General features: G+C 43.2%; 1 protein-coding gene across 3 annotated transcripts in view; it reads right to left on the bottom strand.

The window, feature by feature from the left end:
- Window positions 1-227: 227 nt before the first annotated feature.
- The window catches only part of Mylk4 (myosin light chain kinase family member 4), a 79,955-nt gene continuing 63,302 nt past the window's right edge, over window positions 228-16,880 (bottom strand). For 2 of the 3 annotated variants that reach the window (XM_075969957.1, XM_075969959.1), the window contains 6 exons: window positions 14,946-15,016; window positions 14,031-14,159; window positions 13,205-13,357; window positions 11,212-11,287; window positions 7,208-7,274; window positions 228-3,951 (listed from right to left, as the gene is read on the bottom strand). In XM_075969957.1, the coding sequence (XP_075826072.1) occupies window positions 7,233-7,274; window positions 11,212-11,287; window positions 13,205-13,357; window positions 14,031-14,159; window positions 14,946-15,016 (471 nt within the window). In that variant the 3' untranslated portion in view covers window positions 228-3,951; window positions 7,208-7,232. The remainder of the gene's footprint in view (window positions 3,952-7,207; window positions 7,275-11,211; window positions 11,288-13,204; window positions 13,358-14,030; window positions 14,160-14,945; window positions 15,017-16,880) is intronic. The other variant, XM_075969958.1, reaches the window with a different exon arrangement.

The raw sequence follows: 16,880 nt of genomic DNA, 5'->3' as shown, positions 1-16,880 counted from the left end.
CACTTATAAAAACCTCACCAAAATGGGGTGAGATGACATGTGGGGGACTTCTGATTGGAGAGAAGCCGCACAAGGACACACTCTGAACCCGAAAGCCAACATCGAATGTGTCACTATCTACTTTCCTGTGGCACCAAAGGCACTCTGCCATTTGGAAAATAAATTTTCATCTCAAAAAGTCACGGGGGAGTTGAAGTGCAGTTTAGTGGTACAGCATGTGTGTAGCATGCACAAGGTCCTGGGGTCCATTTCTATCATGAAAGAAAGAAGGAAGAAGGAAGGGCAGAAGGATGGGAGGGAGGGAAGGAAAGAAGGAGGGAGGAGTCAGGCCTGCAGATAGCCTGGCTGGCTCTTAGAGGAATATCATAATGAAGGAGACAGACTTCGTTCTAACTCAAGAAAAAGAAACAAGCGAAGAAAAAATTTAAAAAGCAAGCACAGTGTCTGAGTTCTGGAGACACTGGGCAATGAGCTCCAGCCAGTGAGGCCCACAGGGATGGCAGAGCCGAGCCTAACCACTGCAGCCCACAGGCCCCCGCCGCCCCCTCTTGCTTATACTTTCATAAATAAATTTTCCAAATGAGCTGGCCCACAGCCCAAGCTAAACAAGCACATGTATGTACATTGGCACCCCACTGCCCAGGCAAGGGAGTAAAGGGGAGCAGTAGGGATGCAGGGGGAGGAGAAGGAATGAATTAAGAGTGTAGTTTTCATTTCCTTAGTATAAAATCCATATTTCTGTTCCAAAACAAGAAGAAAATTGACTATGTTAATTTCCATAAGCACACACATGTTCTTCAAAACATCAAACTAGACATGCCTATTTACATTCTCAAAGAAACAAAATAAATTAATATCAGTTGGACAAAAAGACAGCAAAAGTAAGCTAATGGGTCTTAATACATACATGTTACCTAATTTAACCTATAAAGCTTTGCCCTAAGCTATGTCAGAGAAATTTCTTCCAAAGTATTTTTGTGAAGCGAATGAAAACATATGCCCCTTCTTTCTTGTTCTTAAATATCTGGGTAAGGGTTAGTGTCTCCCGAAATCTGAACATGGACATTTGCAGGCTATTTCTCTCTGAGCAGCAGGAAGTGCCCATTGCTGCCTTGTGATGCTCAAGAAAACAACTTCTGCAGACATCAAAGGGAGGTGAGCAGAGCCCTCCTGTTCGTGAAGAGGGTGGAGTGCAGGCAGTCCCTTAAAATCCTATGACCCCTTGGAAAAGTTGATGACAAGAGCCCCAGAACAGACAGGCTCCACTTCCAAGTCCACACTGGTGTCTGGCTTGATTCCCTGGCTTTGCGAAGCCCCTTTCCCACCACGGCTGACATCTAGCAAGTTATGCTGAAGCAGCCGTGTGGGTGTGGATGGAGGGGACAGGCGAAGACAGACTGGTCAGCTCCTGCACCTCTGTAACTCAGTCTGGGCTATAAAATGCTGCCCCTGGCATGGGGCTACCCACCTTCTTACCGAAATGCGCAAGCTTAACTGCAAGTTGGAAGAGCCACTCCCAGCAGCCTCCTTTCTAAGCCTTGGAAAACAAAAACTAAAGAAATCATACCCACTAATTGTGGGGTCATCATGTAGATTCAGGTGGCCAACAAATCATGCCTGTAGGTGACCTAAGCTGTCCCTTCCGCGTGTGGCAGGCCCAAGTGTCTGCCAACATGTGTTAGAACAAAAGCTGATGTCTCTCAGAAGATCTATGCCCCGAGCTGAGGGAGAGTCCATGCTTACAGCTGAAAATGCCCTTCCATGCAGGGTTTCCAACTAGACCCTTGCGCCCCATTTAGCATTTAAGTGAATGCCAACCTGCTGTGGTCAAGGAACATTAATACATGCACTGGCTTGTGTTCTTTTCCATACTCAGTGAATAGTATCAGCTAAGCATAGCACAGTAATAGAATATTGAAGTCAGAACTCTATTTATTTGTCCCTGCTCCTGTGTTTGTGTGGTGGGGGTGGTGGGGGTGTGTGTTCTTTTTGAAGAAGAAGAGAAAGAGGAGGAGGAGGAAGAGGAAAAAGAAGAAGAAGAAGAAGAAGAAGAAGAAGAAGAAGAAGAAGAAGAAGAAGAAGAAGAAGAAGAAGAAGAAGAAGAGGAGGAGGAGGAGGAGGAGGAGGAGGAGGAGGAGGAGGAGGAGGAGGAGGAGGAGGAGGAGGAGGAGGAGGAAGAGGAGGAGGAGGAGGAGGAGGAGGAGGAGGAGGAGGAGGAGGAGGGAAGGAAGGGAGAAGGGAAGGAAGGAAGGAAGGGAAGGAAAAAGAAAGAAAGAAAGATTGATTGATTTTATGTTTAATGGGGATATGAGAAACCATGAATGCATGGGTCAAAGGAAGAAAGACCTGTGTCACAGCATGAGAACACTGGCCGAAAGAAGGAAATTTTTACAACTGCCACAACAACAAAATGGGTACTGGACTTCACTAATTGACACCTTCTTCCCCTTCAGAGTTGGGAAAGAAATTACTACGAGGAAGCATTAGTTATTGGTGTGCATGCTTATGACTGCAAGGGTTTGATGATTAGCCATGGGCTTTAAGTTGGCCCTCAATGACAGGGCCACTAGGATATTCTTGCCAATAGTGATTGTGACATCGCTTTATAACTAAAAATGGGGGCATTATTTTGCTGAGCTAAACACAACAGCTATTTGTCTAACTTTGCAGTGGATTTTCAGATAGCTTTGTAAAGTTCTGTCTTCGTACAGAAATGTTGCCCATTTTGCTTTCTGTAGCCCCAAAGCTTTCTGTCCCTTAAATGTCACCTACAGTAGTGCTCATGTTCCTTATTAAACATCTGACAGAAAATAGCCCATGTGCTAGGAAATAAGATGTTTGTATCCCACAACTCTGCAGCAGGTACAAGTAGGTGTCTATGAGTTTGAAGCCAGCCTGGTCCACATAGCAAGTTGCAAATGAGCCAAGGCTACACAATGAGACCCTGTTTCAAAATAAAGAGCAACAACAACAGTTTGCAACCAGAAATCAGTTTTCCTTATTTATCACCCTACAACTGTTGACTCTTGTGAGAATTTCAAAGCTGTGAATTTGCATAACTATGATTATTGGTCTTCTAAATTCAGTTTACCCAGAAGCTGGAGAGCCACTTTCTAGCCACCAACACTGCAATCTGAGCATTGTCCTTCCCCAGGGTGCACAGATCCATCTCCTACTGGTGACATCTAGGGCTTGAAGGAAGTTCTTGTGACTGTCTTTTGAAGGTCATCATTTTAAGGACTAACCACAAATAGACCCTTTGCATCATGTCCCCAAACCACCATGTTTAATGGGAATGAACTTGCCCGTTAGACCAGAGCAAAGGGCACTCTGTGGAAAAGTATAGTATGAATCTGAATATGGAACCAGCCACTGGGTAGAAACTGTTGCACTTGGGAGAGAGTTCAAAATACACAGAAGGTGCCCTGTGTGAAGTCTCTTGCCTTAAGAGGCCTTATGTTCCAGCAAGTAAATTCTCCATTGAATTCATCCCATTTCAGATCACAAAGAAATGCAAACCAAAGTGCCCAAACCTTAGATGTTTTCTGGTGATACTGCCCCCTTGAGAAGCACAGTGCAACAACCGGAAGCCATTTTCTCTCTCCAAATGTATCCTACAGATACGCATTTTAGGCTCTGCTCTGGTAGCCCGAGAAACAGCATAGCGTACCTGCTGCCGCACTAGCATCCAAAACTACAAACAAACATCGAAACACAAAAAGTCAAGGAGGCAGAGCAACATCTTCCCCTCTGCGCACTAAGTGGGGTGTGGGCATCTGCCTGAGCCCCTAGGGAGACACCTGGGTCACCCACTGAGCATAGCAAAGCCTCTCCAAGTTCAAGTTCAAGGCTGCCCGTGCTATGGCTGCCAGTCATCACAGGGGTCAAGGCACCAGAACTGCTGATTTTTCCAGAAGCCTTCTCAAAGCAGCAGCAACCGCAGCAGTTTTCCTGCAAAGCAAACAAAATACCAATCTTGTTAATTCAGCAGGACTTTAAAATTGTAATTAGCTGGTTGTGCCCCTTAGGAAAACCACAGATGATTTTTCATAATGTATGTGTGTATGTGTGTGAGACAGAAAGAAAACGCCTGACAGATTCCACTGCTCACCAGGGCTGCTTGGTTTTTTTAAAAAGCCCCTGTGAGTATTTTAGCACTATTTGCAGTACTGAAGGACAAGGCCCTCTTTGTTTCCTCTGAAGCACAGCCACTCCTATGCTGTTGTCATCAGTCCTCGGTCAACCTGATTTCAGCGTCAAAGTGAGAATTTGGGTTAGGAAGGGCCATATGGTCACCCAGTATCGGTTGGAGGGTGGTTCCACCGACCCTCCCACAAATGCCAGGATCCACAGATTGCAAAATCCCTTATATGAAGTAGCATAAAATTTGGCAAAACCCACATACAGCTTCTTGTATGTCCAAAATCATGTCTAGGTGACTAATAACGCTAGTGATGGAGGGTTTGGTGAACAATTGTGTCCCATTGTTTAGGAAACAGTGACAAGTTCCCACTTTTTCCCTACAATGTCTTTCTCCAAATATTTTCTACCTACAGTTGAATGGATCCAAAGATAAAAGCCACACAAAGATAAGAGCAGATCACATTCCCACCTCTGATAGAGGTTTGCACATGGTTGCTGCTCAGACTCATTTCTAAGCAACATCTTAGAATTTTTATGCCTTATAGGTGGGAGAAGACTCAGGTTGGGAATGATTGACAGAGAGCCACCAGGCTACTTTTGTGTTTTATTAGAACTTACATCTCTTTCTTTTCCATAAGAATAATCTTTAACCACCAGATCTCTTAAAATATTCATCTCAAACTTAGTTTCACTTATAAGATCTTACCACAAGCCTCACTCATCTTCTCAAGTGGTTTTGCTCAGTGTTGATACTTGCATACATACACACACATGAGTGCACACACACACATGACTGCATACACACACATACACACACACCACATTCCGTTTCCTTTTTGTGTGTTGAAGAGAACTGAACCTAGGCTTTGCACACACTGGGTGAGCACTATACCAACAAGCTGTAGCCCCAGCTCTCTTTTGTAATTTTAAAATCTGAGACAGCCTTTAGTAAGTTATCTGGTCTGATCTTGAACTCATTCGTAGGCCAGGCAGGTCTGGAGTTTGCCATCCTGAGTTAATACTTGAAATTTAATTTTTAATTTAAATCGTGGCACCATAGTAGGCTCCATGAGCATTAAGCATGAGGCTGGGTTCCATCCCTACAATTGAGACTAAGGAGAAAGGGAGCAACTAAGGAAGCAGGCAGATTATGTAGATCTGAAAACATTCTTCCTGACCTGCAAGGAGCCTCTAAGGCCAAAGGGGCTAGGGGAGCCCAGGGAAGGAAGGCAGGCAGGCAGCCCTAGACCATCAGGAAACAAACCTGTCTGAGCTCAGTAATTCCAGCAGAGTGTGCCCAGCTGTATGGTGTGACCAGCTCAGTGCTTCCGTTTCTGTTCCTACATGGGGCTGCACTGTCTTCCATCACACTGGGTTCAAAGTGACAGCTTTGGCATGGAAGGACGTTACCTCCTCCCACCACCATTTCCTCTTCATTCTTTCCCCACAGACCCTGGCGACAGGCCCTCCTTGGAATGCAACCTCCTGTCACCCAGTGCACTCATTCCCACCAGGCCTCCAAAGTGACTCCAGTGCTCTCTGTGGGAAGGTGGTTTGTGGCAAACCCTAGGGGTTTGTGGTGGCTGGGGACAAAGCTGCTTCTGAAGGAAAGGGTGGGGGAGAGGAGAGGTGGGGATTGGCATTGCCTGCTTGCTTTGGGGCCCTGGGTGTTCACAGCTCCAAGGGCAGGCTATGACTGAGTGCTTCACTTAGGCCTGGGGCTCTTGTGGGTCTTAAAGCAATACCTTCCTCCAACTCCTCTCACTTTATTGCCCTTGACAAACAAGGATGATCTTGTAAACACAAAGTCCAAATCTTCTCCTTGACTGTTCATAGGTTTCTAAATAAATGACAGACTTTTAAACGACCCCGACAAAGGCTACGTGCTTTCTAAACCCTAGCTTGAGCCTTTGACTGTGATATACTGACTTAGTCCCTCTCCATCTTATTCTCTAAAAGACTCAAGGCCACTTAAAAGACTATATCCTGGCAGACAGACAAGCAGAAACCCTGGCCCAGAAAAATATAGATCAGAATGAAAGATTAAAACCAGTTAGAGCTGGAGTTTACAGCTCAAGGTTAGAGCGCTTGCTTAGCATGCATAAGGCTCTGGATTCATCCCAGGCACCACAAGATGAAAAGGGGGCTGGGGATGGGGTGGGGAGAAAGACCAGTTGCCCATCGCAAAAATGTAAGCCTTGTGCAGTTGTTAAATTTTCGCTGCAAGAATGACTGTGGACTTTGTAAGTTTAGGGAGGTAGCCCTTCTTAAAGGTTATATATTGCAATTTCTAAGTATCTCTTGGTTGTTGCCCTGCTGTTCTGTCTTCTCTAGAATATGCCTACTCTTTATTATTGATATAAAAGAAGGCATGCCCCCAAACTGTCCCTTAATAATCCAACAAAACTAAGCATGGGGCAAAGAAGCCAGACCTGACTTTGTGTTTCTTGAGGTCAGAAAGCACAACCCTGGTCAGAGGTAGCTGCTGTGTGGGGGAATGTAGACTTTAGCTTCTAGAATAGCAGAGTATCTCACCCCACTGTTTTTTAGGTAAAGTCTGAATAGTCTTGGGTGTACTACTTCATTCTCCCAGGTATCACAATTATAAGGATAACCTGAGACAATTTCTGTACAAGTTCTGGAGCCCACTGTGCAAAGACGTCTCAGGTCTCTGCCTGTATTTATCTCAGTAGGGCTACTCAGCAAGCTGGGGCAGTGGACTACCTACAATCCACACAATACCTACAATCCACTTCCTCTCCCAGGACCTGGTAAAGCTGGAAAGAAGAAAACACAGTAATCTGATTGGAGCCTTCCCCTACCCACCAACCCAAACACTGCCTGTGTCTCTCAATATCTGTGCAAGAAACGCCCAGCTTCTCTCTCCTACGCCATTCACATAAGCAATACACAGACACCACTCAGCAAACAGTCCCAAGACCAGAGGAGTACATTTTCACGATGACTGGAATCTAGTTTTCCTGGGGTACAATCCCAATTATCCCCAAACAAATGTAATTTTATTTGTTCCCATAATAGGAGGTGGGGGAAACTTGAGACCAACCTTCAGAATAGGCTCACTCCTCAAGTTATTTGGTCGTGAGGTTCTGTGCACCAGAGTTAGAGTTCTTCTAGGGAAACAGAAACGTTGGAGGAAGGATTAGAACAGCTTTTTATCAGTTTCTGACTTACAATAGCAGAGCATGTGAGGAACTGATAATTTGCTATTGGCTTCGTGGTGATCTTCCAGAGACATCCAAGAGGCTAAAATTGTCAGCAACTTTCTGATAGACACACCTGTTCCTCACTCTACAATGACATCCTGTGATCGGTTCTCTTTCTTCCACTGAAGCCAGGGTCAATCTACTCACTCCCTCATTGTATTTAATTTACAAATGTATGTTTGTTCAAAGCCCACTTTGGCAAAGCAAAAGAGCTAGTACTCATGACATTGGGGCTAGAACAACTAAAGGGACGGCTGCTTCTGTGTAAGATCAGTGGAGTAGAGGAAGGGATGTTAAGGGGCGTGGGAAGGTTTAAGAAGACAGCCAAGGTCTCGGATCGGGTTCTCCAGCCATTGTAAAGGAGGTGGCATTGGGCATCAGCCTTAGTTAACAGGATTCTATGTGACAAATAGTGACAGAGACAAGACTGGAGTTTAGGGTGTATTAGAATAGCTGTGTCTGCTGGTGTGTTGCTTTGGTGTGAACAGCGGGAGGAGTATGAAGACTTTGTGATTGGGGATGCTCATGACATAGCTTGGATTTTAACTGCCCTTCCCCCAGGCTCATGTGCTAAATAAAAGCTTAGTCTCCAGCCCGTGGTGCTACTTGGGAGTGTTAATATATCTTAAAGGTCACTGGGGTCATGACTTTGACGGAAGTGATAGGACCCTAGCCTGCTCTTTGTGTCTTTTCCTGGCCACAAAGTGAACCTATTGGACTACATCTCCACAGGAGCAATACTAATGAGATTATAATTGTGATGTAAAATAAGAAAACTTAGCACCAAGAACTTCATCATGTTGTATGTTTTGTTATCGTGGATGGAAAGATGACTATTAGAGATGTTGGGAATAAGGAAATCCTTTGCTAGTATGAACAGCAGTGGGTGTTGGCCTGTGGTCTGTTTTTGTTCACTGGGGGAAGAACAGGCACACAGTGAGTAGATCTGAGAAAAGGAAGAAGGGGAGAAGGAAGTTTTGTTCCAGGAGAGAAGCCACACCATCCTTGCTCACATTTCTTTCCTCTGGCTGCAGAGCACTGAGGAATTTCAGAAGAGTACCTACTGAGTTCTGCTAGTGTGGGGGGGGGGCTGCTTCTGATGCGGATGTGTTGTGTGTGGTTGGGGACGGAAGACAGAATAGAATCACTGTGTGGCACTTTAAGCCTACACAGAAGACGGAGAACTTCCAGGCCTTAACTTCTAGGAGAGGAAAAACATGCTTCTTAAAAGAAAATGGGCAGTTCAACCGATCAGAAGCTAATTAATAGCTTTCAAGCATAAAACAATCAAAAGAGATAAATAAGAAAATGCAAAGTACTTTGAAATAAATGTTAGGCCAACTGGCAGTTTTCAGTGAGAATTAACATTTAGACACAATGTAAATTCTTATTTTAGAGAACATACAGGAACCAGATTGTTTCCAAAGCAAATATACAAAAATTTAAGTCTCAACAGGTTTAATATCCCTAATCCAAATATCTGACATTTGAAAGGCTTCAAAATCTAAAACCGTTTGAGTTCCAATGACATGATTCTAAAGTAGAAAAGTGCACAGCTGACTTCATGTGCTAATAGTCCAAATGCAGGTGCACTAAACACACTGCACACAACCTTCTGAAGATGGTACACATGGGGTGTACATGAAACAAGGAGATTCCATACCAAGACTGGGTCCCATGCTTAAGGTATCTCATCGTACACATGCAAATATTTCAAACTCTGAAGAGATCTAACATCCGACATACTTAAGGTCCCAAGCATTGTGGATAAGGGATGATCAACCTGTATTTTATTGAAAAATAAAAAAGTACTGATTGCATTTAGGCACCCAGGAACACCAAACACATATAGTACTGTAGTGGGTCTGGAAACAAGCTCCAAGTCTCTTCCCATCCATCAGGAGCGTGGTAAAGCTTTGTCCATGCTCCAGCACTTCCTGACCCCACCACAGTGTTCTCATCTACACAGTGGCAATAGTAATAAATAATGCCAGGTTAATGAGGTCAGCATGAGGGTTCCATGTGTTAACCCTTGTAATGCAGTTAGAGTCAGCTCCATGTATGACTTTAATAATAACTAGCTGTATGCACAGCGAGTTTAAAAACTATTTTCTTGTGATATCTATTTGCTTCAGGTGTCACCAGTTGGGTGGGATAACAAAAAGGTGATTTTTTTGTAGTTGTGGTCACATGATTTAAAATATTTTTAAACACTTTCTAGCCTGTATAATGTCATTAATTCCTTGCTGTCGCTTCTATATTGTCCTGACATGTCAAAGTGTATTTAGACTCCTGGTTAAAAATACATTGGTGGAAAATGGGCTCAGAATAGGTTGGTCACCCTAATAAGCAGTTTATGCAGTCTGGGTGAGGTACTGGCTAGGTAATAAGTCTATTTTTATTTGCCATCAGTACCAATTATCAAGGAAAGGTATATTCAGACACAAATAAAACTCAGTACTGATGCTGAATTTAGATGTAGATTTAATTTCAATAAAAACTGGCTGTGGAAAAAGTGAGAATCTGAAGCAGTCATTCCAAGGTTTGCTGGTCAGAGAGGAGTCCTTTTCCAAACCCCAGGAGTGCGGACGGTGAAGAGAAGAGCAGGAGCAAATGGGAGTGTGGAGAGGATTACAGTCCCAGGCCGGGAATCAGCCACCCAGCCAGTGTACCCATTAGAGACATCCTTACAAGCTAGGGGCCGGGAGGTAGGCTGCTTATCATCTCCATGCTCACCTATCCCAGTTAAGCCTAAATGTTAAGTAAGGCTGATGGAGGAAGGTCATTGGTTAAATTAAAAGAAACTGCTTGGCTCTCATTGGTTAGAAGATAGGTGGGAGGAGTAAACAGAACAAAACGCTGGGAGGAAGAGGAAGTGAGGTCAGACTCGACAGCTCTCCTCTCCGGAGCAGACGCAGGAGAGACGCCATGCTACCTGCTCCAGGGAAGACGCACGCTATGAAGCTCCGTCCCAGGATGGACTTAGGCTAGAATCTTCCCGGTAAGACCGGTGCTATACAGATGATAAGAAATGGGCTAGTCCAGGTGCGAGAGTTAGCCTAGAAGATGCTAGGTAAAAATGAGCCAAGCAGTGTTTAAAAGAATACAGTGTCCGTGTAATTATTTCGGGTAAAGCTAGCCGGGCAGGCGGCTGGGGTGTTGGGGACGCAGCCCTGCCGCCCCTATTACTACATAAGGCTACTTGATGTGGTGCGTCTGCCTTTGTGTTATCTCAAAAATTCATTGTTATTTGGCAGGAAAAAGCAAATAGCGGAGAAGCAGTTAGGAGTTTACTGTAGCAATTCCAGGAGCAGGTCTCCCGGGCCAGGGCAATGTGGGATGAAGATAGCTGGAGAGATTCCTCTTGCAATTAAAATACACAAGGTACAGAACTTTGAGAAGAAGGAAATAGAAGACGGATAGGCTTATACCAGGTTGAGCATTAGATGAGTTGGTGCCCAGAGGAGAAAAAAGTGCACAAGGTAAACAGAGAATTTAGAATTGTGACTTTTGTTTTAGGGAAAGAATTTTCCTAAATATACATTAGCATATCTCCTCCAAACTGTTTTTATATCCCAGGCCATGTATCAGTGTAGGTAGGAGAGTTTGTGGTCAACACACTTTACAACAGATACAATGATTCCCTAGTGCTAGAAGCAGTCTAAGAAACATATATAAAAGATGATATTATTATCTCAATTAAAACACCCTAAGCAACTTATTTCTAGCACAGATTTGAAATTGTGAGCAAACACATGGGAAATCTCACTTAAGGCTGAGCTGACTACAGAAACCGATGAGATAGGCAAATGGAAAGCCAAGAGAAAACAGGAAGCATGGTCACCTGGGCCAGTCTGGAGTGGAGTCTGTGGTCGGACAGCCAAGGATGCTTGAGAGCTTCGCTGGCACTTATTCTCCAGCTGGAAGGAAATTCAGAAGCATGTTAGAGGAGCCCACTAAATGACGCCTGCATCCGCAGTTTCTCTTTGGCCGTCTGCAGTTTCACAGCTTTTGATAGAGTGGCTAACTCACGTTCAAGCCTGCCTTCTGGAATTGCGTGATAGAAATGTCCGGGGGGACTATCAGCTCTAACCACGGTAACAACATTGGTAACACAAACAGGACAATAATCAAATTCTTATGAATTATTGAATGTTTCTTCAAATATAAATAATTATTCTGTGATATGACATCTGAGCTTCATAAGTTGAACTCTCAACAGAGAAATAAATGCACATTTCTTAATTATAGGAATAAAATGCTCCAGCAATTCTCAATGAATAGAGAAGCAGTATGCATGGGAAGTCTTTTGACTATGTCTGCTAACTTTCGAATGAAGGAGTTTGGTGAGTTTATCACAGGAGTATCCAGGAGTTAAAAACACATGCAACACATGCACACAGTTCAAAGTAAACACAGAGTTGTTCATCCTCCAAAGTTTGAAAATGTTGTCATTTTTCCATCTCTACATTGTCGAGGATCCATAAATGTAAAATAATAACAATATTGGCTGTTGTGCCTAGAAGTCAAGTACAAACAAATTAACTCCATAGATTGTCCTTCCTCTCAGACTGATGCTGTTATTTGGCCCGGTCTCCTCACCCTTCAAAGCAGCAGCTCTCAAATGCAACCCCTTCAACAAATCATATCTCCAAAATTATTCACATTACAATTTGTAACAGTAGCAACATTACAGTTATGAAGTAGCAATGAAAATAATTTTATGATTGAGGGTCACTGCAACTGTATTAAAGGGTCACAGCATGAGGAAGGTTGAGAACAACTGCTTTAGAGACTCGGATCTGGCCCCATTGTCTTAGGAACTGGTTTGTATCATTTCTTTCTAAAAAGACCTATCTTGCCAGACATGGTGGTGTATCACCTTTAGATCTCAGCACCTGAGAGATAGATACAGACAGATAGATCTTCATGGGTTTGAGGCCAGCCTTGTGCACAAACTGAGCTCCAGGCAAGTTGTGACCTGTTTCCTAGGGATAGATGGTCGGTGAAAGTGAAAGACTCCCCCACCTACCACCATTACCCGTTACCTACGGTATTTCTTCTGCTCCCCATAACATCTTCTTTCCTATTCCTTCACAGTCTTGTTTATTAGTGGGACAATAAAGCGGCTGTTATCGGCTCTGAAGATCTTAAATGTGACATACCATCACACAGTTCGGATATAAAGCCATCTAAAGAGGCTGCTCACAGTGCCCTTCTTACTCCATGAATCTAAAATCAAGCCCCTATATTTTAATATCATGCATGTTCATCCACTAAAATTTAAATTAATGTGTTTTTAGCATGAGAGGAAAATATAAGGCTATCTGAGAGTCTAGAGTGTAAGCTTGGAGGAAGACCAACTTCTGTCTAGTGTCATTTCGGTCTCTTCCTAGCAATGTTGTTAGCAATAGGCTAACAATATGCAGTCGCATCATAAAGTGGTCATAATAGAAACTTCTCCCTCTGGGAATTAAGAGCTTTGATGAAAAGAAATGATGTTCAAAAAACAGATGACACTGCCTGGCCCATAAATGTTAATCGATGTAAAAGGGATTGAGGGCAGGTCACCTGAGGTCAACCAGACTGCTGGAACTTCATTACAAAAGTCACACAAAAAAACAAACAAACAAACAAGTTTTTCAGTCCCATCCAACCTCATGACTGAAATAGTCGTAGGCACTAGCAGATTGGGTCAAGGATTCAAACCTCATTGCATTCAGAGCCTGCACAGGCGTCACGGATATTACGGAGGGGATGGGATCTACTAACTCCAAGGTGCACGCTGCACCTAGTCATCCCTAGTCCTCCTATAACCCGAGATTAACTTGGTTTACCTCTTCTCCTTAATGAGGAGCTTAGAGATGAACTCCTTGGCCTCCTCTGAGATGTCCTGAAATTCTTCATCCTCTAAATCCCACCTGCATGCCAGGATGTTGGTCAACGTCTCTGCATCATTATCTCCCAAAAACGGGGACAAGCCACTGAGTCTACAAGACACAGAATTGAGGGTCAGGATGGTTTAAACAGTTTGGTATGTTTTATAGACAAAATACTTTTTAGTTTGGCCATTTAAAAATGAAAACAGGAAAATATTGATAAACCATAAGTATATAATACATCATTGCAGCCAGGAACATGCCCGTGTCTCCCATCTCAACTCCCAATTAAGCAATTGCAGCACTGAAGGTTGTAGCTGTACCTGAATAAAGCTCAAATAATAAAATAAATTTTCCTTTCAAGTATTTTACAGCTGGCAAGACAAGGTACTGCCACATACTCAGAGAGCAAACCCCAGAGGTCATTGCTGAGGTGCGATCCAAGCAGATCAGTGCCCACTGATCCAAAGAGATCAATATCTAAGATCTAAAACAAGACAAAACAAAACAAAAACTATGTTTAGGACTCTTAGCTGCTATCCTGGGACTCAAAGTGACCTGTGGTGAAGACATGCATATCCTTTTTTAAGATATAGTAGGGAAAGGATTGACTCCTTCCATTTAGAAGACTATCATAACCTAAGCAATGGGAAATGGCACTGGGTTAGTCTAGAAGAACATTATTATTGTTATTCTAGAAGTCAAGGCTTTTTCATCCCAGTGGAATCTCCTCGAATGTTCACAGGCTAAGGATGAGTGTATGAACAACGGGAGAGCTGCTTACAGCATGTACGTGATAACACCCACACTCCACATATCCGTAGGAAAGGAAACGAAGTCATAGTTCACAACTTCAGGGGCAAGGAATTCTGGGGTTCCAAAGTTCACCTTCAGTTTCTCTCTGGGTTTGTATCTGAAATTGAGGAAACAAGGTGGGAGGGTTGGACAGGTCAATCGACAATCAAAACTACTGAACATCGAAAATAGGCACCATCTCTAAGGCAAAACTAACTTCAATTATGCAGCAGACAAAAAAAATAAATACACTTTTGCCAGAAATCGAACAGCCATGCTAGTGTCAAAAGCTGATTAACATTCCAGGGGTTCAAAAGTAAAAACAAATCCTATACAACCTTAATATTCTGAAACAGTTGTAAGAAAGCCATTCTAGATAACTGGAACATTTGAACAAGGTTGTGACAGGACCTGATACGGTTCTTCCCACGCACATGGCCAGCACAAACCCTTCCAAACTGCGGAATGCTGGAGCAATCCACGGCTTCCATTGTCTGTGCATTAGTATGCCGAGCTATTCATACGCCCATGTAAATCATTTGCTTCCCTAAGACATCAGAACCCGCTATGTCTTGTTTAAACTACTAACATTTTTAAAGTAAATTCCCCCTTTATAAATGAAACAAATACAAAATCAGGATAAACATAGATTCCAAATTAATGCATTATAAGTTAACAAGCTTTAATGGACTAGGTTTTCACTTCTCATTTTTATTATATGCCTTACAGAAACTTCTCAGTGCTTAGATCTCAAATCTAACAGGGTTAGGGTAAAACTAATTTTTATTAAGTTAATTCTAAACTAAGGCATGAGATCCGGGCCATAGCAGATAGTCTTTGCAAAGAATGAATTTGCCTCCCACCCCCTACCTCTATCCCTGAACTTACATCCAAACAGACATACCTTCTGGCCAATCCAAAATCAATAATTTTTATTTGCTTAGCATCCCGATTCACACACAGGATGTTCTCAGGCTGCCAGGAGAAAGAGACACATTAGCAATGAAAACAACCATCTTTCACTCAAATTGTCCTTGAACCACAACTAAAAATACAAGATGCTCAGGAAAAACATATCAAGCCTTTTACTCGGGGGCTGGTTTGTCTGTGTGGGTATTTTCTCCTTTAATTATGTGGTGGCTGAGGTTGTGGGTAGCCTGCCAACCTTGCATTACCCTGCCTGTCCCTCTTCATGGTTTTACAGATTGCCATAATGCATGAGTTCAGGCAGGGGCCTTCTAGAGGAGAGAAAGAGAGGAGAGGCTGTTCCAGCATTTTCCAAGTGGGCTGGTGGAGGCCAGTTCAGAACTGACAGAGCCCTTCTCCTGTTAAAGTATTAAGTATATTTCCTTCTTGGAGGAATATTTTCCCCAAGATTTACGAGTTCCAAGAGAAATGGCCTGATTCACTTAAAGAACCACGCTGAATATGCAATATAATGCGAACATTTTTGACCTCTAGATTTTTCCCTTGTGCTTTGTCTATGGGAAAGTCGCATGCTAAAGGAAGGCTTTTGTCTCCTGCTCATTCTTCATCTCGAAAATTCCAAGGTTTTGCTGAGCTCGGTCTCAGTGCTTAAAGTCCTTGACTAAGTGTTCCCTTGGAGTTAGATGCTAGTAAAACTTGGCCCTGCTAATCTGACAGGCTTGGAGGAGGGGACGAAATCAAGCTACAGCACTACTACCCGGTGTCCCTGGAATGTCCTGCTGATGTAGCTATATTTATTGGGATAGAAAACCTTAAGTCTGGGAAAAATAAGTAATCTCATTTAAAGCCAAGGTCGTCCATTAAAAAAAAATACTATTTTCAAGGAAAAGCCAAGAACTCTTAAATTCTCATTTCAACTCCGCTAAGAGCTGGGCATAGCAAAATTGCCAGGTACCCAGGATTCCATCTTTATCCTTTACGTGGGCCACACCCCCTTCCACATCCTGTCTGGGGGAAAGGAGGTCCAAGTGAGGCAGAAACCCAGACACACCTTATGAAATGATGTAGTGTCTCCATATCAACGTCTAACCGCCCAGTTCACTGTGTGTAATATCTTTGGAAGCTCTTCCCTAAAATGTCTCTAAAACAGATGTCTGAGAGTAAAAGCCATTTTACACAGAGGTGGGTGCTCACTAGGGTAGTTTGGAGTCATGCTTAAATTATGGCTTGAACAAGTAAAAGCTGTCCTATTATCAAAGAATACCACGGTATCCTGAATATTCTTTTGCAGAATATGAATGAGGGCACTTCAAAAAATAATAATTTCTACGATACTAAAACTTACAACATCCATCATCTCAGATAAAATTTTCAGGAAATAAAATTATAAAGGAGAGTCATTGTAAGTCATCCCTTGACTCCCTGAAGTGATACACGCTCAATACCCTCAGCCTTTTCCTTCCAAGGAACTCTCTAAGGAAACCTGCTCCTTCGTGACTCACCCCGTCGTCACCTTTGTTGTTATCTTTCTATATAAGCCATAACTAAAACTGCCCATTGTAAGTCTTCAATCAATGTTCCAAAGCCGCAGATGGAGTCATTTGACTTACGATAGGTCAGCTCCTGGCTCCAGTTGCCAATCAAATCCCTTTAGGGTTGTTTGTGGAATATCCACAGTGAACAAAAGTACTCCTTGGACGCGCACATTATCATACTCAGCTTGTGGCCAAGGACTTTGCTAATGATTTTTAACCTCTGACTTTGTCGTTTTATGTACCACTTCCCCTCCTTCCTCCTCCTGCACAACTGTGAGTGGGAAAGGCAAGGCGCATAAATCAAGACCGTGAGGGAAGCCAAGTTGTAGGAAGAGAGGCCCACGGAAACCTATTTAAGGAGGCCAGATTTATTCAGC

Source organism: Microtus pennsylvanicus, chromosome 4 (assembly GCF_037038515.1).
Source record: "Microtus pennsylvanicus isolate mMicPen1 chromosome 4, mMicPen1.hap1, whole genome shotgun sequence".
NCBI classification, from domain to species: Eukaryota; Metazoa; Chordata; class Mammalia; order Rodentia; family Cricetidae; genus Microtus; species Microtus pennsylvanicus.
This window is presented reverse-complemented; position numbering and strand designations above follow the sequence as displayed.